This window comes from Trichechus manatus, unplaced genomic scaffold, assembly GCF_000243295.1.
Source record: "Trichechus manatus latirostris isolate Lorelei unplaced genomic scaffold, TriManLat1.0 scaffold00011, whole genome shotgun sequence".
NCBI classification, from domain to species: Eukaryota; Metazoa; Chordata; class Mammalia; order Sirenia; family Trichechidae; genus Trichechus; species Trichechus manatus.
Window position 1 is genome coordinate 2486729 of NW_004443947.1, and position 25712 is coordinate 2512440.

Genomic DNA, 25712 nt, shown 5'->3' on the forward strand with positions numbered 1-25712 from the left:
GCTCCTCCCTCAGCGGCGCCTGCAGCCGCAGTGACAGGCGAGCCGGCCCGGTAGCGGAGAGGAAGGGCGGCCGCCGCGCAGAGTCCGTCCCCGCTAAGGCCGGCTCCTGGGGCGGCTCGGGAGACAGTGTCGCCGCCGCCAGCGCAGCGCCGGGCCGAGCCGAGCGCCAGGCGGAGGCTGCAGCAGAGACGCGGGGAAAATGGCTGATGACTTTGGCTTCTTTTCGTCATCGGAGAGTGGGGCCCCCGAGGCGGCCGAGGAGGACCCAGCGGCCGCCTTTCTGGCCCAGCAGGAGAGTGAGATCGCGGGCATCGAGAATGACGAGGGCTTCGGGGCACCTGCTGGCGGCCAGGTGGCCCCCGCGCAGCTGGGACCCGCGAGCGGGGGTGAGTCAGCGCAGGGCCTTGCGGCTCGGGGCTAGGGCTCACCCCCGGAGCCCCGGGCCAGAGTCCAGGGGCCTGCCACCGGCCAGCCAGGAGCATGGGGGTGGGAGGAGACTGTTCTGTGAGCGGGGGACCTAGGGAACCTGCGAGGGCTCTTCTCTGAGAGCCTGGTCTGAATATCTCCAAGCTGAGGGCTGAGCTGAGGCCCCGCCTGGGCTGAGGATCTGGTGACTCCTGGGAGAGGCATTCGGTCATGACATTTCATCCCCAGGCCAGCTCCACACTGCCAGGCTCTGGAATCTAACACTAGCCCACTGGGAAATTCCCTTCTGAACCTCAGGCAGCCTGGCCCACCCCGGGCTCTCAGCTGAGCCCAGCAGGTGTATGCAGGATGCAGAACTTTTCCACTCCTCAGGTTTAACTCTCATACAACTGGAAAAACAGGGAAGACTGGGTGCTTTGCGAACTCACAAACCTTCCCTGGGGATCACCTGCCCTCCTGCTGCCACGGGGCTAGACACTTTACTTACATGTAATCATTTCATATGCTTACTATACCCATTTCAGGGATGGAAAAACTGAGGCTCAAAGAGGTATACTAGTGGAGCAACTAGTGAGTGGCAGAGCCAGGATTTAACCCTGTTTCTGTCCAACTCCAAGTCCTCTCCACCTGTCTTCCACGTGCCTGGCTCTGGGTCAGATACCCAGCAGGGGCAGGGGCACAGGCAAAAAGAGGCAGCAGTTAGATGTGGTCCTGCCCTCCAGGGGTTTGTCACTGTCTATGTAATGGTTTTCCAGAGGTGGTCAGGGATATTGTAGTTGGCTTCAGAACTCAGGGTTCAGGGCCTATTCCTGGGTAGCACACTTATGGCTGATGCTCCTGCTCTGGTTCTGGCTTGAAGGAAAAATTTCTTAAACATTTGGTAAAAAAAAGTAGATATCACTTTAATGGGTGCATCCAAAACAGCTCTTATTTCCTATTAATTTTGTCACTGTCATGGGTTTTATGGGCTTGTTGGAATAAGTGGTACTCTACATTAAAAAATGTATGTATTTACAAGGCTTTTTATAGTCATGTTTGTATTCATTCAACTGTTTAAAGCATCCGCTATTTGCCAGACCCACTGAAGATACAGACGAAAATAAGACAGTTCCCGTGACTGAGGAGTTTGAAGCATCTCCGTATGCCCTTGAAATGAGAAATGTAATAAGGGAGGCCCAGAGAGCCTGAGTGTCTAGCCCAAAATCACACAGCCAGTGAGTGACAGATCTGGGACTTGATTCCAGGCCTCCCAACTCTGGCCTTCATGCTGTTTCAAATACTGTGGCAGTCTCCCTGGGAGTTGATGGGATGGGGGGAGAGGGATCTTTTGCTACCCAACCAAGCCAGCAGCGGAGGTCTTCCCAAGCAGCAGCTCCCAGCCACTTCAGCGCGGACCCCCACCTGTCCTGATTGCACTCATGCACCAGTGTTCATTTGTTCCTACCTTCTCCTTGAGACCACCCGTTTTCCCAGTCTAGCTTGGTGTGGGGAAGACTCTGCTGTGGCAGAGCTGATGTCAGAACCCCAAGAGAGATAAGGGTAAGGGAATGCAGGCTGAGGGCAGCCAGAAGCATCTGCAGCTTGAGCCAGTTGTGGCTTCTCCCAGGATCCTGGGGCTCCAGGGGCTTACAGTCTGGGTGGGAAGTTCCTTCTCTGGCAGGGGTGGGGCATGGATTGGCCCCAAACACTGGGTGGCAGGAAGAGAAGCCATGGCATGCTCTCTTCTTCCAGGGAGCTGTCAGAGACATATCCTCTGAGGATGGAGGTCTCCCAGCCTCACACCCGCTGAAGCTGCAAACACTCGACTGCCCTCTAAGTAGGGCACAGGGAATAGGCAGGTATTGCAGGATGGCGGCTGAATAGGGATGGAACAGAATGGAATTGATCTGAATCTTCTAGGCCCAGGCGGTGCTAAGCAGGTAATCCTCACCTGACCAGCAATGAGTGCCAGGAGCCTGGATAAGAAAAAATAAAAATAAAAACAAACCAGTTGCCATAGGGTCAATTCCGACTCATGGCACCCCATGTGTATCAGAGCACCACACATAGGGTTTTCAATGGCTAATTTTTCAGAAGTAGATTGCCAGGCCTTTCTTCCGAGCTGCCCCTGGGTAGACCTGAACCTCCAGCCTTTCAGTTAGCAGCTGAGCATGTTAACCATTTGTGCCACATGGGGACTCCTTAGAGCCTACATAGGGGTGGAAAAAAGTGCCTTGGCCTGCTCAGAGCTGGGAAGAAGCTGGCTCTGGAGCAGCTGTCAATCAACATTTTTCTCTGAAGATGTGGGGGAGAGGGATTTCTGCACTGAGTACCCTGATGTTGGGCTCCCAGGCGCCTCCGGTGGAAGGGATTGGGTTTAGGCCTGAGTCCCACGGAGCCTGTTTTCTTGGACTGGAACTGTGGCCAACCTGAGCCATGGACACTTTGTTTCCATTCATCAGCCTTGGGTAGGGCCCAAAAGGTTTACATTTTCACACCCGGGTTTCTCTGCACCAGACCTGGCCCCGTACCTGATTTGCCCAGTCAATTCAGGGCAAGTCTATTTCTCCTGTCTCAGTAAGCTGACAGGAATGTTCTGGACCATCTCCGCCCCTATTCCAAAGGGGATCAGGGATCTAAGGGAAGCAACACTCATGCTCCTGTTGTGCTGGCCCATGATTTCAGACACATGATTATAAATGTGTGTTGGTAGGGGGGATTGGGGGTTCCCAAAGATGGCTGAGACTGAAGTAGGAAGACACCTCATCTCCAGGAGCACTCACAGGCCTGAGTGAATGGAGCAGAGGGACTTCCCGAAGACCAGGGTGGGCAGACGAGGGCCCTGGCTGGGACTGGGTGATATGTGGGAGCGTGCAGCTTCTAGCCCACAGGGGCCAAGCCTACATTCTGGTATCGTGAGGATGGACCCTGGTAGAGGAGACGCCCCAGAAGAAGACCCTTTGCAGAAGGTGCTGCCACTGAAACCTCCCACTGGCCCCGCCCTGATTTAGGGACCCAGGCAGGAGCAACCTGTGGTTCTGTTCAGATAGAGTGAGTGGGGGGAGGGGCTGACACTGACATAGTGGGTCGGCATCAATCACTGTGACTCTGAAAACAGTCAATTATCGTTCATATCAACCGGGAATTATCTCCATGGGATTAGGTATCCCTGCCTCCAGTCACCAGGCTGAAAGCACCATCCCCATTGATCCCAGCCCTATCTGGTTGGGAGAGGGATAGTTGTCCATCTGTGGTAATCCTGTGGGGCCTCCTGCGGCCCTTTGCTAGGAGGTGTTGCAGTTTCTGAGAGGCCTTGCAGATAGCTGTGGGCTCCCAAAGAGCATTTCAACTTCCATTTAGCCAACATTTCTTGCTCACCTATTTTGTGCAGGAGCCCTTAGGAGCTGAGAAAGATGCAGGGCCCCATAAGGGAGCCTATGGCCCTGGTGGGGTCACAAGCAATTACACAAGTGTGTGGTGAATGCCGTCTGATATTCCAGGATACCCCAGAGGGAAGAACTTCCATCAGTCCCCAGGGAAGTAGGGGCAACTTGTGAACGGGGTCTTGGAGAACTGGGACCCAAAAGAGCATCCTTTGGAGGTGGAAGCAGGAAGCAAGGCATGGGGCAGGGAGCGTGTGTTTGGGGAAGGGGGATACCAGAACTTAGGGTTTGTAGGAGGGACTGGTGGAAAGTGAGGCAGGAAAAGTGGGCAGGGCCAGACTGTGAAGAGCCTCCTGTACTCCGCATTCAGCAAATATTTACTGAGCCCCGATTACATGCCACGTACTGTTCTAGGTGCTGGGACAGAGCAGTGGACAAAACAAAGTACCTGCCTTCATGGAGAGGCCATTAAAGTGGGGAAGATAGACAATAAACATATATGCAAATAAACATGTCAGACTTTGGGGAAGGAAGAACGATGGAAGAGACGTGAATGTAGGGAGGGGTCAGGGAAGCCCCTAATCAGGCTGAATGGCGTGAGGGGGTGGACCATGTGGAAATGCATGGAACAGCATTCCAGGCAGAGGGAATAGCACCTGCTAAGTCCCCAGGCTAGGGCCCATGGAAAATAGATTTCTTTGTGGTTTTGCTTTTATTATATTTTTAATCAGAAGAGAGACATAAGAAAGCATGTTTTTTAAAAAAATGTCGGCCGTAGCAAGTGGTTTGAAACAGGTTATGAGAGTGAAGCAGGAGTCAGAGAGACCTGTGGATGGGCAAAAGCCATTCATTCATTTATTCTTTAATGCATTTATTTATTAAACAAATAGTTACTGAGCTCTTACCAAGTCATGGGTACCATGCATGGCTCTGGGGAAGACAGTGGTGAGGAGACAGAGACACGGTTAGCTCTTTCCAGGTGTTTGCCACTAGCAGGGCAGACAGACCAAAACAGTCTTGTGGGTGAGGGCCAGGGCAGGGTTGAGAGAGCACAGGGCAGCTTCGATGGTCTCTGCTGCAGCAGAAGCCACAGGAATTTGTGACTAATCAGATATCAGGGGAAGGGACCGGGAGGAGTCACTGATGATGGCAAAAGAAAATCTTTCTGGGAGGGGCAGAAGGAGAAGAAATAGGGCAAGCGTTGCCTTGTGGGGGCTGTGATTCCTGCTCTCCCAGTCGAGTAGTTGCTCAAGGCACTGCAGGAACAGGAAGGGACTTGTAGGCTTCTGGACCCCGCCTTTAGCCTACTGCTTCTCTGCCTACTCTGCAGGCACAGGCTCCACAGACAGTCAGGGCATTCCCAGCCTTGGCCGTGGGTAAATTAATTTCAGGTAGGTGAGGAGGTGTCACTGGCTGGGTGACCTTTGGCAATCGAGTATCGTCTCTGAGCCTCAGCTTGAGAATCTGTAAAATGGGTTGATAACAACTTCATCACAGGGCTGCAGTGAAAATTAAATGTCATGATGGCTGTAGGAAGACTTTGTGAACAGTCCAAGATTGAGCCCATTATTGATGTATCCATTATGTCTGTATGCACGTGTGCATCAATACATACACGGGCATGAACAGAGGTTAGCTTGCACGCTAACGCAGTACCGTCCATGCTCGCTATAAGCTAAGCAGTGAGTAACTCTGTCTCCTTGTTCTCTTTCTAGCTGGTTCTGAGGACATGGGAACCACGGTCAATGGAGATGTGTTTCAGGTAAGCAAGCTGCTGTCTTAGTGGTGGTGGGGACTGAAGCCTGGGTCTCCAGGATGTCTTGCTGTTGCCTGAGGAAGGCTTAGGGCTGCAGTGATATTGATGCACTGGGATGGGAACATAGGGAAAGGGGTTGACATGCTTTTTTGTCATGTAGGGGAAGGGGAACAAAGAATAAGGACTACTGAAGAGAGGGAGTGATGGGCCATGCCTCAGGGTCCCCAGGGTGATGCCAACTTCGGGAGGGGAAGGTAATGTAGCCCACACTGGACTGAAGGAAACACGGCCCTGCACATGCCTGTCCTATTGGTGGAAGGACAAATTGACGCAGTGGGTCAGATGCTCTCTGTCATGTAAGAGCATTTTATTTATTTATTTATTTATTTAAGCTTGTTGTCTTTTTTTTTTTGTTTTTTTAATTATTTTTTTGTAAGAGCATTTTAAACACGCAGGTCTTTCCATCCAGAGACTCCATTTATTGAAATTTACCCTAAGGGAATAATTGGATGAGGACACCAGGATTCTTTTAGGATTATGTATAACCACCAACTTGTCGCTGTTGAGTCAGTTCTGACTCATGGTGACCCCATGTGTGCCAGAGTAGAACTGTGCTCCATAGAGTTTTCAATTTTTCAGAAGTGGGTTGCCAGGCCTTTCTTCTGAGGTCTCTGGGTGGACTTGAATCTCCAACCTTTCAGTTAGCAGCCGATCGCGTTAACTGTTGGGGCCACCCAGGGACCCTGAGATTATTTATAATAACAAACTGGAAACAACCTAAGTGTCCAGCATTGGGGTACCAAGTAGGTAAATTGGAAAACCACAATGTTGTTGAAAATAACAATCAGAGCTTTCTGTGTTGACATGAAAAGATGCCCACAATATAGTAAGTGAAAAAAGCAGCTTGCAGAACAATATGCACAGTATGGTCTTACTTTTCATTTTAAAAATATGTTTGCACAAAGTATCTGAATGGATGTGCTCCAACTGTTGCAGTGGTTGGGGGAAGGGTGACAAGAAAAGGGCTTTCGCTTCCGCTGGGCTGTTTTAAAATTCTTTACAGTGATTCTGTAAAAGGAAAAAAACAAAACAAATAAACAACCAGTAAGGATATTGCTAGTTAAAGAACTGCTGCTCTCCACACGCTCTAATGTCTCCGTCACGTACACACCAGTCAGGCTAAGAGCTCTTAGACAGAGAGAACGAAAACCACATATGGCCTTCCCAGGACTCCGCAGATGCCACAGCCCTCACCTCCCAATCCTACCCTGGGTGGGGCCAAGCCTCCACTGGGTGAGCCCTAATTCGCATTCTGACTGGGCCACAGACCCTTGACCCCTCGGCCGCATCTCGGGATCTCCTGGACTGTGCCCCGTGGAGGAGCTGGCCTCTGAAATCCTCTAGGGGAATAAACAATACATTCTTATGTAAGAGGGTTGGGCTGGTACCTTACACAGGGAAACTGGCCAAGTCCTGTTTCTGGAAAATTACTTAACTGTAAGCAATCTGGAAAAGTCCAGCACTAAGAAGTTAGGAGCTTCATGTGTAGTCAGGCCTAAAAGCCAAGGAACCAGCGTTTACTCCCATATAGTCTTGCAGATCCTTGAGGCTTAGGCCGCCCAGGCTGTGGGCAGACATGAAGGGACTTTGCTTGGCCCAAAAGGTCTGCGTCCTGCAGCTGGAGTACCCAGGACACTGTGAGCAGGACAACATTCCTTTTCTATAGATTAAGATCTTGAAGCTCAGAAAGGTGAAGTGGCTTAATGCAAAGTCACTCAGGAAATCATCCAGTTCTGGAGTATTTCCGTTTGGTTGGTTTGGTGCCCCCACCCCCATCTCTGTCCCTGTCCCTGTCCCTGCTTTGCATTTGGTAGATTTGAGACCTGGGAGTTGGAGGAAGCCTGGTTCTCCTTCCTAATCTCAGCTGAATCTGTTCATTCTCACTGTTACTGATAATCCCAGATATGTTCATTTGTCAGTCATTTCACACCAATGCCATCCTAGAATTCGTATAGGCAGGGGAGGGGCCACGGATGAGGAGGGTCACTCAGGGGCTTAATGGCAAAGCCCAGTCTCACCTAGATCATCTGATCCCTGATCTGGTGCCTTTGTCCTACCTGCTTGTTGCTGGGACTGGCCGGCCAGCAGCTGGCCAGCAGACTGTTTAGGACTGAACATAGAGCAGGGTGGAGCTTACACCTATAGGGGGAGAAGCCTTGCCCCATGCATGCCCTGAATGTCCGGGGGCCTGCACAGAGCTTTCTTGCTCCATTTCTTATTCTTTTCTGGCCGCCTGTGGGCCACCAGGGTGTCCAGCTACAGGCCCCCCAACATGACCTAAGGATTGGCCTGCCTATACCTCCTTCCGTTCCACCTGGCACCAACCCACAAATGCCCCCCCACCCCACCCACATTCCCTTTGAACTAATTAGAGGAGTCAACAGCTCAGCTTAGCTTAGCTTTAGCTGGTCAATCTCTCCAAAGACAGATATGCCTTATCCTATTGGCCATCCCTGGAGTCACAGCATATGCCCAGGCCATCGTGGCTCACAGATACTCTCATGGCCACGTCCCTCAGGGACGGGTGCTGGGAAGCTGGACTGAGATAAGCCTGTCCCTGGCTGTAGCCTCCTGCCTTCTGGCCCTGGCATTCCTGACCCTATTCCTCTCTTGAGGGGTGGAGGGCTCAGCCTTCCTGTAGCCGCTGGTGAGCCCTCCTGGGCTGCCAGCCCTCCTAGTGGCTGACTTGATTTCCCCACTGGGATGCTCAAGTGAATAAAGAGTAACCCTGTTGTACCCATCAACCCTCACTGCTCACTGTCAGGGGCAGGGGCAGAAAATAAACCAGGGCAGACTGGAGAAGAGGAACCAGCAAACTACTTCTCAGGCTTTGCCTGCCAGAAACACCACTGTGCCTTTCCTAGTTATGGTCAATGGTGATGGCCAGCACTTATGGAGCCCTTGTTACATGGCAACAGTGAATGAGCCACAGCAACTATACCTTCCTTCACACCTGCACGTCTTCTACAGGCTACCAAACGTTTCCACGGCAATGATCTCACAGGCTTCCCTTCACACCATGATGGGATGCTGTGATTCCCACATAACAGACAGTGAAACCCGAGGACCCCAGTGAAGGGACTTCTCAAAGACCACATATTCAGTGAGTAGCAGAAGGGGCACTTCAAGCCCAGTCCCTTCAATTTGGTGTTTAGTGCTTTTCCCACGCCATCCACACTACTTTGCAATCATCTCTTTCATTTCATCAACTCACATTTTTTTTTGAGTGCCTTGCGCTGTGCCTGGGGCAGTGGATATAGAAGCAAATCCAACAGAGTATTTGTCTTCAAACAGATCACTTCTAATAGAGGACAGAGACCAAGAAAGAAATAAAGGTAGCCAGGACGGTAAGGGCTCAGATATAGGTGTCTTAGTTATCTAGTGCTGCTATAATGGAAATACCACAAGTGGATGGCTTTAACAAAAAGAAATTTATTCTTTCACAGTCTAGTAGGCTGGAAGTCCAAATTCAGGCCACCAGCTCCAGGGGAAGGCTTTCTCTCTCTGTCAGCTCTGAGAGAAGGTCCTTGTCATCAATCTTCCCTTGGTCTAGGAGCTTCTCCGTGCAGGAACCCCAGGTCCAAAGGATGTGCTCTGTTCCCAGTGCTGCTTTCTTGGTGGTATGAGGTCCCCATCTCTCTCTCTGCTTGATTTTGTCTTTTATATCTCAAAAGAGATTGACTTAAGACACAATCTAATCTTGTAGATTGAGTCCTGCCTCATTAACATAACTACCACTAATCCCATCTATTTAATATCATAGAGATAGGATTTACACCACATAGGAAAATCATGTCAGATGACAAAATGGTGGACAATCACACCATACTGGGAATCATGGCCTAGCCAAATTGATACACATATTTTGGGGGGACACAATTCAATCCATGACAATGGGTATAGTAGTAAGACCAACATTTAAGTTCTTACTTTGTGGCAGGCACCATCCAAGAGCTTCACCTGTATTAAGTCATTTAACCCTCTGATATCTCTATGACATAATTACTGTTACCACCTCACTTCCCAGGGATGCTTAATATCTCATTCTAGTTAATAACTAGTAAGAGCTGGGACTTGAATCCAGGTCCTCAGGTGCCAGATCCTGCCAGAGTCAGGGCACAGAACTTTGCTAGGGCCCACTGCACAGAGGGTTGTGCCAGGGAGAAGACTGGAGGGCAAAAGGTGCAGGGCCTGTGTGCCAGGCAGGCAAGGGAGATCGTGGAGAAGTCACAGCCAGAGCTGTTAGTGGGCCGTGCTGGAGGTAGACAAGTGGTGGAGAAGGTGGGCTCAGCTTGGCCAGACCTGGCACCCTGGGCCTGGGACAGGGCCACCTCCTTGCACAAGTGCTATGGAACACATTGTGAACAGTGCCCCTGGATGTGCAGAAGCACCCGGGGGGTTCTGAGCCATTCCTCAAGGCTGCAGTGGAGGAGCTTGGATTGAGTCAGAACACTTGGGCTTCATATCTGGCCCCTTCCATTCAGATGACCTTGAATTAGTCTCTTACCCTGATTTCTTATTTGAACAATGGGGATTAGAAGCCCTGCTCTACTTGCCCCCACAGGGCTAGTGAGAAAAGTGCTCATAGCCCAGGAAGGGCCTTATCAGTGTAAACTGTGCTCTGATTTATTCCTGACCTAGGCATTAAGTGAGCACAGTGGTGTGTGTGGGCGTGTGGAAGAAAGCGGTGGGGAGTGGGGCATGGGGGCAGTGGGAGAGGAAGACATAGCCTCTAATCTTGGGAAGAAAGACTTATCAGGGGACAGAAAATAAGCTCATGAATCATGTGATACAGAAATGACTTTGGTCTCCATTAGCTACTTTGTGGAGAGTATGTTCACCCCCAATAATCCAGCTTGAATCCCAGCTCTGCCACTTCCTGACGATGTGACTTGGGACTTTGGAGCTACAGTGTCCTTATCTGTAAAACAAGGACAATAAAATCCACTATGAAGGGTTGGAAAGATCAAAGAAACTATTTAATTGCAAACTCTCTTCAAGTTTTAAAACACTATAATCTGTGAGTTCCAATTTTAGGGCAGGCTTTATGGAGGTGGTGGGCCCTGGTAGAGGTGGGTGGGGAGTGGTCCTGCCCAGAGGGTCTTCTCCAGCCCACCCTGTCTCCCACACTCTAAGCTCTGGTGACATCTATGTACTCAGAGTTTCCCAAAGGCACCGGCACGGTGTGGTCCTTACACATGCATGCCCTTAGCTCTGAGATGCCCTTTCCCCATCTCTTCCAGCCCTTACTTTGCCCCCAGGATAGAATGACTATGCCCTCCTTCATCCTCCCTCTTTCCCTGACCTGGGTTCCAGCATGTACCCTAGCCATGGCATCCTCATTAATTAGGATCTCCCCCTACTAAGCCCCAAGACAAGGGCTGTTTTGTTTATCCCTGTCTCCAAACCTGAACATTTATTCATTCTGGAAATATTTGAAATGTTCTTGAAGCCCTTCTACAGCCAGGCCCTGTTCTAGATATAACACAGTCCTCCTGGGGCTTAACTTTTAGGGGAGAGACAGACAGTAAAAGTAAACACGTGAGCAGGTAAACAAACACACAAGTCTTTTCAGAAAGCCCTGAGCAACTGCTTAGAGAGGAAGTCTTGACAGGGGCAGAGTGGGAGGGAAGCTGCTTTAGCCTGGGAATCAGAGAAGGCCTTCATCGGCCTGGTGAGAAAAATGCTGAAGCCTGACTTAAGAGTTGGAGGTAGCCCTGGGAAGATGTAGACCCTCGATTCTAGAGGAAGAGCAGTCCAGACTGAGACACTGACTGGGCACAAACTGAGCTTGTTCTGGGGCCAGCATGGCAGAAGCGCGCTGGCCAGAGGGGGAAGCCAGGGGGGCAGGTAGAGACCAGGCCATTTAGATTTCATTCTGATGGTAGGAGGAAGCCTTTGGATGTTTTTACACTCAGCAGGATATAATCTGACAGACTTGAACAGATCATTCTGACTGTTGTGTGGAGAAGGGACTGCAGGGGAGCAAGGTGGCAGCAGGGACTGGCAGTGGCCTGGGCCAGACATGCCTGTGGCACTAGTGGAGGTGAAGGTGGGAAGTGATCTGGCTGGGACATATTTAAGAGACTGTGCTGACAGGAACTGCTGACGGATTGGATGTGTGATAGGGAGGACGGAGAAATCAAGGATGAACTTGAGGTTTTGGCCTCAGAACACTCGCTGACTGAGTTTTATTGTCTTTATTGTAACCATTGCCATCAAGTCGATTCTGACTCATAGTGACCCTATAGGACAGAAAAGAACTGCCCCGTAGAGTTGCCAAGGCTGTAATCTTTACGGGAGCAGACTGCCACATCTTTCTCCCATGGAGTGAATCGTGGGTTCGAACTGCCAACCTTTTGGTTAGCAGCCGTGTGCTTAACCACTGTGCTACCAGGGCTCCTACTGGGGAGTGGGGGTGGTATTTGGGGAGTGAAAAATCAAGTTAAGTTTGAGATCCCTGTTGGACATCCCACTGAGCATGGCATAGAGAAAGGGCTCAAGTACATATTTGTTAAATGAGTGAGGAGTGGACGGATGGTCAGGTGGATGCCTTTATTTTATTTTTATTTCAAAACTTCTCATGTCACTTGGATAAACACAATATACACACAAGCAAAACAGTACTATATGCGTTATTTTTATCATCTCAATGAAGTACAGCCAGAATGCCACTTAGAAGCAAGGATGGTGAGACTTCGTCTTGCTTACTTGCTTACTTTGGACTTACTGGTCATGAGGAAAGACCAGTCACTAAAAAAGGACATCCTGTTTGGTAAAATAGAGAGGGTCAGTGAAAACGAGGGAAACCCTCAATGAGATAGACTGACATGGTTGCTGCAACAACGGGCTCAAAAATACCAACGACTGTGAGGATGGTGCTCGACCGGGCAATGTTTCCGTCTGTTACACGTAAGTTTGCCATGAGTGGGACCTGGCACAACGGACTTGACTGCAACTAACAACAACAAATCCTTACTTATATACTTACAGAAAGTTAAGAGTGCTCTCATCCAGCCAACTGAAGTTACAGATTTTGGTTAAAATAGCAGATTCTCGACTGGCACAATGGATCTGGGGCTGCTTTCCAGAATAATCTAGCCAGGCCTAGGTTCATTAGGTTGAACTCCTTTTCGTAGTCAGGCTCTACCTGCTTACTTTTTTTTTTTTAACCCATTTTTTAAAACCACAATTTTTCCCTTTTCAAAAATGTGGCTATAATTTGTATACAGTAAAATGTGCAGATCTTAAGTGTGCAGATTGATTTCACATATGTATATTCCAGTGTGGGGAGTCCCTGGGTGGTGCAAATGGTTAACATGCTCAGCTGCTAACCGATTCAAGTCCACCCAGAGGCACCTTGGAAGAAAGGCCTGGTGATTTATACTTCTGAAAAATCAGCTACTGAAAACGCTATGGAGCCCAGGTCTACTCTGACACACACCAGCTCACCATGAGTTGGAATTGACTCAATGGCAAGGGCTTTATATTCTTGTGTAACCACCACCCAACTGAAGAGACAGAACATTGCCATCCTTCTTCAGGCCCCTTCCAGTCATTCACCTCTATCTTGATCTGTGTAGTTTAGTTGTGCTTGTTCTTGAACTTCATGTAAATGGAACCATACAGTATGTGCTCTCTGTGTCTGTCACTCATATCTCTGCTGAGTTGGCCTTTAGACCAAGGGTCCCCACCCTTGGCTGCTCATTGGATTCCCCTGGGAAGCTTTAAAAATTACTGCTGCCTGGTCCCACCCCCAGAGACTTGGATTTAATTAGTCTGGGGTGTGACCTGACATTGGATTATTGAAGCTCCCCAGGTAAGGGAGACCCAGGTGTCAGGAAAGGAGTGTGGGTCTCCCCACCCAGGGTGACAGCCCTCTTGGGGAAAGATTTTCAGGGGCTCTTGTTAAACATGGCACTGAAGAGAAATTCAGAGCAGAAAAATAGGCTACAGTATCAAGGATTCTGGTCGCTGGAATCACGTGGAGCTGAAAAATTCTCCCAAAGGCAGGGATGAGCCACAGGCCTGGGCCACCAGGTGGGTTTCCTGCCTCAATGCCCTGAAGGGTGGTCCTCTGGCCTTGGAGGGTTTGGCTCCTTGGAGAAGGTGGTGGGGTCACAGCAGTTAGTCCCCCTGAGTCATGGGCCCAGATGGTGGTCCCGGAGCCCCTAGAGGTGACCACATGGGAATGAACACATGAAAGTGCTGATGGGAAGTTCAGTAGGATTGCTGGAACAAGGTAGGGTGGGGAGTCCCTGGTAGGCTTGCAGGGCTGTTTCCAGGAGGCGGCAAGGTGGGGGCTCCTCCAACAACTTGGTCAGCTTGTGCCCTCCAGATAATGGCACTGGAAAGGCCCCTTGGGATGTCCTAAGAGCATCTCTAACTTGAACTGTAATGCAGTTCAGGAAAGAACAGTAAATGCGGCTGCCCCACCCAAGGTTGGGACCTGCTCTGAGGTGCCATGCTACATCACCCTGCCCTGGGCCGCCCTCCCTCCCCACTCCAGACAGCTGCAGACTAGACCCCTGATGTTTCAACTGCGAGCTCCTTCACTTGGCTGCCCACGTCCTCTGGGCCAAGGCTCGCTGAGCACCAATTCTGAACTGGGCACACCAGACACTGTCCCGTGGGGAGAAGACATTAAACATCACTGGTAATCATGGCACTTTTGGTTAAGTGCTTGGTGGAGGACAGAGAGTGATGAAAGGATGGAGTATCAGCTGCAGGGACTTTAAACAAGGGCCGCCTGCCTGCCTGCCTGCCTGCCAGGCGTCCCTGGGTGGTGCAAATGGTTAACGTACTTGACCAATAACTGAAAGGTTGGAAGTTCGAGTCCACTCAGAGTCACCTCGGAAGAAAGGCTTGGCGATTTATTTCAAAAAAACCAGCCATTGCAAACCCTATGGAGCACAGTTCTACTCTGACACACATGGGGGTGGCATGGGTCGGAAAGACTCAAAGGCAACTGGTTTTCTGACCCTGCAATCGGGGGCTCACAGCCCAGTAGGGAGGCTCCACAGTGGAAGGGCATGAGACCTGTGTGGGGCGTTGGGGAGTAAGACAGAGGAGGGGACTTTTGAGCTGAAAACTCCTGAGATGGAATATGATTTCACCAGCTAGAGAAGGGAGGGAGGCAATTCCAGGCAGAGAGCATTGAGGAAACAAAGGTGTGGCTGCGGAGTGTGGGGGATGTGTGCAGACAGGAATGTACTGGGCCTCAGAGGGCCAGAAGCCAAGTGGCAGGAGATGGGGCGGGATCTTGAAGGGTCTCCTGCAGGGGTGAAGCCAGAGGGATGCCCCAGGCTCACAGGGGCCCAGCTCTCAGCCCCCAGCGCTGCGACTCCGCAGCTCTGGCAGGCTGTGTGGAGAAGTGGGCAGAGCCTGGGCCTGGGAGTCAGAAGGCCTGGACTCTGGCCCTGCCTCTGCCACCATGTAGTGCCATCTCTTCTGGCCTCAGTTTCCTCGCCTGTAAAACGGAAATAAATAGTAATACTAATAATTCTAGCTACCGTTCACTGAGGCATCACTTCCTGTCAGGCACTCCTCTAAACATTTTACAAGTATTGTTTTATCAAATCCTCACATCATGATGGAAAAATTTGGGAACAGATAAGGATGATGGTTGACATGATGAACATAATTAATGCCATTAAACTGTGCATGTGAAGACGGTTGAAATGGCAAATGTTTTCATATAGCTGTTCTGTGTGTGTGTGTGAAAATATATGCTAACTCACAATTTCTACATGTGCGATTCAGTAACATTGTTGACATTCTTCAAGTGGTGCAACCATTCTCACTATCCTTTTCCAATTCATTCCCCCACCATGAACAAACTCTATGCCCCCTAAGGGAAAACCTCCTCTTCCCCTCTCCCTCCCACCCCTGGTAACCACTAATAATCTTTGGTTTCAATACATGTTTGCTTACTTCATGTAAGTGAGATTGTACAGTGTTTGTCCTTTTGGGACTGACTGATTTCGCTCAGTACAATGTTTCCAAGTTTCATCCATGTTGTGGTTGTCACATACACATTTACCACAATGGGAACAATAAAATCCTCACACTGGCTCTTAGAGGTAGGTTTCATTATCATCTTCATTTCCAGATGAGATAACAGAGGTGCAGCAAGGTTAAGCAACTTACCCCGGGCCACACACACATCTAGTAAGTGGCAGAGCTGGGGCCTGAACCCAGGCAGGCTGACGGCTGACCCAGGCTCTTCACCATTGCATAGTCACAGCTAGGGCCGGCTCCCGGCTCAGGGCTGCTTGTTCTTTCATGCAACAGAGATTTATTGAACATCTGCTGTGTACCAGGCACTGGGCTGATGCTGGGGGCACTGCAGTGAATAAGACAGACAAGGTCCCTGCAGCCACGAAGGGGACATTCTGATGGAGGAGACAGACATGGACAAGGAAGCACATCTACAATGAGATCATTTCAGCCTGCAATATGCGTCACGGAGTAAATAAAACTGTAATAAAGAGTGACTTTAATGATAGTAACACAAGGTACTCAATGTAGGTCAAGAGGTGTGCTAAGTTCTTTATATGTGTTGACTCACTTAATCCTATACCAACCCTATGGAGTGGGTACTATTATTTACCCCATTTTATGATGAGGAAGGAGCCCTGGTGGTGCAGTGGTTAAGTGTTGGGCTGCTAACCAAGAGGTTGGCAGTTTGAGTCCACCAGCCACTCCTTGGAAACCCTATGGGGCAGTTCTACTCTGTCCTATAGGGTTGCTGTCTATGCTCGACAGCAATGGGTTTATGATGAGGAAAGTGAGGCACAGAGAGGTTGAGTAACTTGTCTGAGGTCACAGAGGGGGAGGAGCCAAGTGCAAAGGTAAAATTCACAGGACACAGTAGGTGTGAGGTTGTTTTGAGAGCTGTTTAGGGGTTCAGCTGTCGGGGAGAGTATTTGTGCTCGGGTTTCCCAGCAGGGGGCAGCAGAGACAGCTGGCAGGTGTGAGGGGCTGGGTACAAGCGGCGTGTTTGTGTCCTAGGAGGCCAATGGGCCTGCGGACGCCTACGCTGCGATCGCCCAGGCCGACAGGCTGACGCAAGAACCCGAGAGCATCCGCAAATGGAGAGAAGAGCAGAAGAAACGGCTGCAGGAGCTGGGTGAGGGCGGGGCTGAGGCTGGAGCTGGACGGGAGTGGGAGTGGGGCTTAGAGTATATGGAACCCCGCACTGCGTAGTGGTTAAGAGCTTGACTGCTACCCCAAACGTCGGCAGTTCGAATCTACCAGCCGCTCCTTGGAAACTCTATAGGGCAGTTCTACTCTGTCCTGTAGGGTCGCTATGAGTCGGAATCGACTTGACGACAGCGGGTGAATGGGTTTAATGCGGCAACTGGGTGAGGGCAGCTGGGGCTGCCTGCAGGGGCTGAGGGGAGCGGAGCAGCCAGGGCAGCCAGCCTGTGGTCCCTACTGCAAAGCTGCCACTTACTCTCCTGCTGGGGCTGCAGATGCTGCTTCTAAAGTCATGGAACAGGAGTGGCGGGAGAAGGCCAAAAAGGACCTAGAGGAGTGGAATCAGCGCCAGAGCGAGCAAGTGGAGAAGAACAAGATCAACAACCGGTGAGAGGGGCTATGGGGCCATGAGAGGGGCTATGGACAGTGAGAAGAGGTATAGGGACAATGAGAGGAGCTATGGGATCGGGGACTAACTGGACGATGGGTCATTTGGTGGCAGGAGTCTGGAAGAAGCTGAAACCACCAAGGGTACTTCTGGGGGTGCCTTTGGGGTTCAGAGCCCTTTGGAGCTGACACGCAGTTGAGCCTTCACCTCCTCTCTACAACAGAGAGAGAGCAGAGTCTGTCAGTCAGTAGGAAGGTCCAAGGGCCCCAGAGTGTGAAGCCGAGCGTCCCGGGCCTAGCAGCCAACAGCTCCATCAGAGAGAGCACAGGCCTGACTGGAGGGAGGGGGAGAGGGAAAGAACCAGCCTGCTACAGGTGTTTGCTGCTGGTAGAAATGACACCAGTTCAACCCAGTGTGATTAGAGGCTAAGAGGGAATCAGTGGCCCAAATAACTGAAAGGCCAGGAACAGGACTGCAGGCACAGCTGGCTCAGCATCTCAAATAAAGCCAGTCGGACTCACTGTCCCTCTGCTCTCAGCTCTGTTTGCCCCTGGGTCAGTGACATCCTAGGACACACATCCCTGATATGGGGCAAAGCTGGCTGCCAGCAGCTCCAGACTTCTGCCCCATCCTCTCGGCCACCTTAGTGAAAACAGTATCTTGTTCCCAATAGCTCTGACCAAAGTCCTAGGCTTGACCCTCATTGGTCTGGCTGAGGTCATGGGCCCATCCCAGGTCCACTGACCATAGCCAGAAGGGGCTCTCTGATGGGCCCAGATGGGGTGAGAGCCCCCTTCCCCAGGCTGTGCCTAGAGTCAGTCCCATCTAAACCTCAGGGGCTGAAGTAGGGCAGACGGTTTCTGCAAAGGACTATCAGGGTGCCCTTCCCAGGAGAAGGGGATGGATGCTGGTTAGGCAAAGATAGCAGATGTCCACCACATAACATTTTAGTGGAAATAGTCTTCTACTGGACGCTTCCTTTGAGGCTGTGCCCTTCATGGTACAAATCCTGCCAAGGGTGGACGTCCAGTCTGAAACTGCTGTGTGCCAAGCTCTGGGTGGCACTGGAGAGAGGCAGATGAGGAGGACCCAGTCTGTGCCGTCAGAGATGTCGGAGGGGAGAAACACATGTGGACAGTTGGACTCTGAGACCTCCGTGGGGACGTGGGCTTTGGTAGATGACTAGCTCCTCAGGAAAAGAAAAAGGGCAGTGGGTGGAGGAGGGCATTCCAGACCAGGGAACAGCGTGGTAGAGAAACGACTCGGTGTCTTGGGCAACAGAGAGTCAGCAGAGCGCAGCAAGTTGGGAGAGAGAGAGCAGGAAGGGGGGCATCACACAGTACAGGGCACAGTACAGGGCCTTGACCTATGGGACTGGGCAGAAACATGGGCAGTGGGAGCCACTGGAAGCTTGTGAACAGGAGTAATATGATCAGGGCTGAGTTTTCTAAAAGGCACTGTGGCTGAGACAAGGATCCCTGCTCTCCTCTCTGGGGCTGTGGATAGTTCCTGAGCCTTCCAGAACCTTGCTTCCTAACACCTCTCCTACTGGAGGTACTAACGCTGTCTCTCTTTCTCTTTAACCCTTTGCCTGCCTGTCCATCTTGCCTTCCTGTCTCCCTCCTCCCCCACCACCTAAACCTTCCCCTAACCTTTCCCTCAAGGATCGCTGACAAAGCCTTCTACCAGCAGCCAGATGCTGACATCATCGGCTACGTGTATGTGTCTCCTCTGTTCCTCTGCTGGGGGAGCTGGCGGGGTGAGGGCCCCAGGGTATAGCTCGCACAGTTTCTTGAGTCTCCTGCTTTTAGGGTACAAGTGAGTGTGGCTGGGCTTGGGCAATGATTCCAGCAGGAGGGGACACCAGGGTGGGTGCAGGCACCAACCTACACCTCCATCCCTCCAGCACACGTGTATTGAGCATCTACTCTGCCTGAAGGCAGCTTTGCTAAATCAGAGCCCTGGAGGGTGAGCAAAGAAGAGACATCTTTAGGTGGGAGGGGCAAGGGCAAAAAATGTTGTTGTTAGGTGCCCTCGAGTCGTTTGCAACTCACAGCAACCCTATGTACAGCAGAACGAAACACTGCCCGTTCCCGTGCCATTCTCACAATTGTTGCTCTTTGAGCCCACTGTTGGAGCCACTGTGACAACTCACCTCTTTGAGGGTCTTCCTCTTTTTCACTCACCCTCTACTTTACCAAGCATGATGTTCTTCTCCAGCAACCAGTCCCTTCTGTTAACATGTCTAAAGCAGATGAGATGAAGTTGCCATTCTTGCTTCTAAGGAGCATTCTGGCTGTACTTCTTCCAAGACAGATTTGTTTGTTCTTCTGGCAGTCCATGGTATATTTAATATTCTTTACCAACACAATAATTCAAAGGCATCAATTCTTCTTTGGTCTTCCTTATTCATTGCCCAGCTTCGCATGTATATGAGGCGATTGAAAATACCATGGCTTGGGTCAGGCACACCAGTCCTCAAAGTGACATCTTTGCTTTTTAACAGTTTAAAGAGGTCTTTTGCAGCAGATTTGTCCAATACAACATGTCACGTGATTTCTTGACAGCTGCTTCCATGGGCATTGATTCTGGATTCAAGTAAAATGAAATCCTTGACAACTTCAATCTTTTATCCGTTTAACATGATGTTGCTTATTGGTCCAGTTGTGAGGAGTTTTGTTTATGTTGCACTGTAATCCATACTGAACACTGTAGTCTTTGATCTTCATCAGTAAGTGCTTCTCTTTCAGCAAGCAAGGTTGTGCCATCTGCATATCTCAGGTCGTTAATGAGTCTTCTTCTAATCCTGATGCCCTGTACTTCTTCATATAGTCCAGTTTCTGAGATTATTTGCTCAGCATACAGATTGAATAAGTATGGTGGAAGGATACAACCCTGACACACACCTTTCCTGATTTTAAACCACATGGTATCCCCTTGTTCTGTTTGAACAACTGCCTCTTGATTTATGTACAGGTTCCTCATGAGCACAACTAAGTGTTCTGGAATCCTCATTCTTTGCAATTGTATCCATAATTTGTTATGATCCACACAGTCGAATGCCTTTGCATAGTCAATAAAACACAGGTAAACATCTTTCTGGTATTCTTGGCTTTCAGCCAACATTCGTCTGACATCAGCAGTGATATCCCTCTTTCCATGTCCTCTTCTGAATCCAGCTTGAATTTCTGGCAGTTCCCTGTTGATGTACTGCTGCAACCATTTTTGAATTATCTTCAGCAAAATTTTACTTGTGTGTGATATTAAAGATAGCGTTCGATAATTTCCACAGTCTGTTGGATTACCTTTGTTTGGAATGGGCACAAATATGGTTCTCTTCCAGTCAGCTGGCCAGGGAACTGTCTTCCAAATTTCTCGGCATAGACAAGTGAGTGCTTCCAGCACTGCATCTGTTTGTTGAAACATCTCAATTGGTATTCCATCAATTCCCGGAGTCTTGTTTTTTGCCAAAGCCTTCAGTGCAGTTTAGACTTCTTCCTTCAATGCCATCGGTTCTTTATCATATGCTACCTCCTGAAATGGCTGAATGTTGACCAGTTTTTGGTACAGTGACTCTGTATTCCTTCCATCTTCTTTTGATGCTTTCTGTGTCGGTCAATATTTTGCCCACAGAATGCTTCGCTACTAAAACTCAAGGCTTGAATTTTTTTCTTCAGTTCTTTCAGCTTGAGAAATGCCAAGCATGTTCTTCTCTTTTGGTTTCCTAACTTCAGGTCTTTGAATATTTCATTATAATACTTTACTTTGTCTTCTTGAACCACCCTTTGAAATCTTCTGTTCATCTCTTTCACTTCATTTCTTCCATTTGCTTTAGGTACTCTACGTTTAGAGCAAGTTTCAGAGTCTCCTCTGACATCAGTTTTGATCTTTTCTGTCTTTCCTGTCTTTTTAATGACCTTTTGCTTTCTTCACGTATGATGTCCTTTATGTCATCCCACAACTCGTCTGGTCTTCAGTCATTAGTGTTCAACGCATCAAATCTATTCTTGAGATGGTCTCTAAATTCAGGCAGGACATACTCAAGGTTGTACTTCGGCTCTTGTGGACTTGTTTTAATTTTATTTAGCTTCAACTTGAATTTGCATATGAGCAATTGATGGTCTGTTCTGCAGTCAGCCGCCGGCCTTATTCTGACTGATATTGAGCTTTTCCATCATCTTTTTCCACAGATGTAGTCAATTTGATTTCTGTGTGTTCCATCTGGTGAGGTTCACATGTAAAGTCACCATTTATGTTGCTGAAAAAAGGCATTTCCAATGAATAGGTCATTGGTCTTGCAAAATTCTATCATGCAATCTCCAGCATCGTTTCTACCTGGAATATGAGAGAGGGTCTTATATGTACACCCACTCCTTGCCCCTACCCCTGCCCCAAAGTGTACTGCTCCTCTTCAGAATGTACCTACAGGCTATCTTGGATTCTAGTTCTAGCTCCTCTATTTTCTAGCTATGTGACTTTGGGCAAAGTGACAATGTCTCTGTGCCTCAGTTTCTCCACCTGTCAAATGGGGATAATAATAGCACATCCCTCACCTGGAAGGATTAAATTAATACAACTTTGGCCTGAGATTGTCATAGCCATTCCCAGACCACCACAGGTCCCTCTCATATGTCTCTGGTTTGGGATCTAGTTGGTCCTGTGACTCATCTAGACTGGGGATAGCAAGCAGGCTTCATCTTGTGCCAGCCCCAACTGATTGGCAGTGACAGCCAGGAGGTGAAAGGGTGGTGTTATAGATCCTGACGATGAAGGAAGAAATGCACTGATTAAGGAGTGATGTCGGCCGTGTGCATGTGCCAAGGCTTTGCTGTTCCTGCCGCAGCCGGTTCTCTCCCTGGCACGCCCTCAGCAGCCCTTGCTGCTATCTGGGCTGGGCACACCAGGACAATGACCCTCCTTCTTCCTTCTTTCCTCCCACCTGTCCCATACTTACTGGTCCCTACCCCATGCCAGTTTCCATTTTAGAAGCTGGTCAAATATGAATAAGATGCACTGTCTGTACCCCCTGAGTTGCTCCTAGTCTGGAGTATGTTGTGATGAGAGCCATGTGGAAGGACACGGTGTGCTCTGGGGGAGCCAGGGCCAGCGTCAGGGATGCAGGACCGTTGGCTGGACCTTCAGGTGTGAGAAAGACTTTGTGTGGTGGGCAGAATAGGAAGAGAAGGGCATTCCAGGTGGAAGCAGCAGCTAAGGCAAAGGCACAGAGACAGGAAGTACCTAGCAGCCTGCAGTGGCTGGAGGGCTGAGGTGGGAGGTCAGCTCGGGGCCAGTTCCTAAGTGTCTGGAGTGCCAGGCTAAGCTTGGACTTGGCCTTGAAGGCAGTGGGAGCCATGGGAGGTTCTAACAGGGAGTGAGGATAGCAGATGTGCACCTGTGCTGGGGAACACCATGGTGGGGGGTGTGTTTCACTGCTCCCATCGTACCTGAGGACATGGCCCAGGGAACACCCTAGAGAGCCCTAAAGCCCTGAAGCGAGGGAGAGCCTAACCAGCACTTTAATCTGCCTGGGATCCTGTTAAAATGCAGATTCTGGCTCAGTAGGACTGAGGTGGGACCCAGAGTCTGCATTTCTAACCAGTTCTAAGGTGATGCTGCTGCTGCTGTTGGCCCGGAGTGCGGCAGTGAGGATAGAGGGGGGCCTCCTGCCCCTGAAGGGACAGGCCAGCTCCCCCCATCTCCATTTGCCATCTGACCCCACACAGTATTGTACAGTGCCCCAAGCCTGCTCATACTTGTCACCTCATTAGATCCCCAGGACACCTGCCCGGTGAGACAGACTGGCAGGGTGGAGGCTCTGATCCTTGTTTAGTTTGGGAAGTGGGCACACAGCAGGTCAGCATAATCACTAGGTAGGTGCCAGGTCACCTGATCTGGACCCAGTCCATCCTCAGCACAGCACCTGCAGGGCCCTCTGCCATCAGCCAGTGCCTGGGACATGGCAGAACTGGTTCTGCTTGAACAGAACCAGTTGAAGGGACCCTGCTGGGCAAACAGGGCACAGACCCAGCCCTCCTCATCCAAGAATCCATTACTGTCTTTCCCTCAGTGACTCCCATGTTTAGGTTTTGTCCACTAAACTGTATTGACCATGCTTTGTTTCTCCATTGCTCCTTATCAGTGATTTCTATAACTGTCAGGCAGAACTTCTGATGAAGAGACCACCAGTTTTCATCCTGACTTGATTCCAACAAAAGCGAAGACCAATGGAGCACTCCCCAGGCGGCAGCTCAATAGAGATCATTAGAGACTTCAGTTAGTTAGGTGGTCTGTCAGTGTCCTATCTCTGTCAAGTTTCTGGAAATGTTGAAAATAGCTGAGGTACTATCATTAGTTCCTTCCAAGGGCCTTTAGGTGTCAGGAGCCCCAGGTTGGAAACTCCTGATGGAGAGGTAAGGAACAAAGAGTGCTGTGGCTAGGGTGGGGGCAAGAGTGACAAGGGAAGACCTGAGGAGGTGAAACTTGTGCTGAGACCTGAATGACAAGAAGCAACAAGTCATAAGAAGGTCTGGAGGAAGAGTACTCCAGGTAGCAATGACAGCAAGTGCAAAGGCCCTGAGGCAGAACCAAGTTAGTCTTCCTCTGATGCCAAGGCTGTTCCTGGAGGGTCTGAGGTCAGAGGGCCCAGGGGTGGAGAGGAGACCTCTGGACAAAGCAGCCTTGCTTAATGAGAGCAGAGCATCACTGATGCAGGGGGAGGGGGCAGCTGGGAAACCTCTGTCCTCTCTCTCCCTGCAGGGCATCTGAGGAGGCTTTTGTGAAGGAATCCAAGGAGGATACTCCAGGCACTGAGTGGGAGAAGGTGGCCCAGCTGTGTGACTTCAACCCCAAGAGCAGCAAGCAGTGCAAAGACGTGTCCCGCCTGCGCTCGGTGCTCATGTCCCTGAAGCAGACACCGCTGTCCCGCTAGGTGCCTGCCTTTGGCAGCACGGCCACAAAGCATGGGTGGGGCAGGGTGAAGGAAGGGCAGCTGCTTTGGGTGATGGGGGGACACTGCCCCCAGCAGCTGCTACATACAGCCTATTCCGTTCCTCCCCATCTCCCAGGGCTGGGAAGGGGACCCCTCACCCTTCACCCTCATCCCCTCCTGGCGCTACGGCCCAGCCCATCACACCTCCTGTCAGTCCACTCAGTTGTGACTGTCCCTCCTGATGTATTTTTTTCTTGGCTTAAACGGTGTGTTGTTAACTCTTTTTACACTTATTTATTATCATTCTCATTTCTCTGGAAGCCACACCTGGTGTCAGGGCTCAGTTTGTACTCAGAACTTTCCCAACTCAGGATCTTGAGAGGTGAGGATATTCCCCTGGAAACCCAGGAGCTCCCAGCCGGAAGTGGGTGTCTCAATTTATCTGTGCCTATTGTCCCCAACCACAGGAGGAAAGAACCTATCATCACAAAACGCTTTCACAACCTTGATCTCTTCTGTCCTGTGACAAGCCTGTGAGGTAGGGATTCTGTTATATGGCCAAGGCGCCCAGAGGGTAAATGGCTCAAAGTAGGAGGGAAGAAGAAGCCTGGGTGAGAGGCTGGAGAAGGTAGCCTTGCCAGACCCTCTTCCTCAAAGCTTTTATGAGATAGGAGGTCTGGTGGGACTGGCGGGACCCTCCAGATGTGGATGGCCTACCGCTCTGCACGTTTCACCCCCTCCTTCAGCTGTGTCCCTCCGTGGATTTGGTATAAACAACCACTGACCACACCTTCTTCCCCTTCAGCAGAGGTTGCAGTCTACATCCAAGCCCTTGTAACCTGCACAGTGTTTAAAAAGATTTGAGTAATTGCCAACACTTAAAAATTATATCACCAAAAAAAAAAATCTGCATTTCTGGCTTGAAAATCAGAAACTCTTGCATCAATGGGTCCAAATTCCTGTGTGGTAATCAGCCAGATAAATAGTGGTCATCCTCTTTAGAGGACCATATCCTTGTGCCTTGGGGCCCAGGGTCACCACCCAACCCTGGGAGACCAGGGTGGAGTAAGACTATTACACCCCTTCACTTAGCAACCTAGCCTGTGTCACAGGGCTTAAGAGTGGGTGTATCTCTTCACTCTTTTTTGTTTCTGCCAGCTTGAAGCTTGTGTTGAAAATGGTGGAGTCACAATATGGAAGGAGCTTTTGAGTCCCTAAGTCAACACTTGAGGAACACTGAACGCAGACAGGAATACCTATTTGAGACTTTACATGAGTGAGGAACTCATGGTGTAAAAATGGTGTAGCCTCTGACCTCCTTTAACTTCAGGACGGGGAAGGAGAGTCAAGATCAACATCAGCCCAAGGCTGATTCCTATGAGGTGGAGGTCAGTCCTACCTCTACCCTCCAACCTTTTTACCAATTCTGACACCAGCTGTCCCTCCCACGGCACTGTCTACTTCTCTGCTGGGTTCGATAATTTGTTGCAGTGGCCACACAGAACTCACGGACTATATTCACAGTTATGGGGTTTGTCTTAGTCATCTAGTGCTACTCTAACAGAAATACCAGGAGTGGATGGTTTTAAC

General features: G+C 50.1%; 1 protein-coding gene across 2 annotated transcripts; it reads left to right on the plus strand.

Moving 5' to 3' along the window:
- Positions 1–24446, plus strand: CLTB (clathrin light chain B). Of its 2 annotated transcripts, none has more exons than XM_004371170.1 (5): positions 1–386; positions 5504–5550; positions 16618–16735; positions 17082–17193; positions 23951–24446. In XM_004371170.1, exons 1-5 carry the CDS (start codon positions 200–202, stop codon positions 24120–24122), a joined length of 636 nt encoding a protein of 211 aa, XP_004371227.1. In that variant the 5' UTR covers positions 1–199; the 3' UTR covers positions 24123–24446. The 2 variants fall into 2 exon arrangements, with proteins under 2 accessions (XP_004371227.1, XP_023582253.1); XM_023726485.1 differs by lacking the exon at positions 23951–24446 and adding an exon at positions 23334–23433.
- The last annotated feature ends 1266 nt before the right edge of the window (positions 24447–25712 follow it).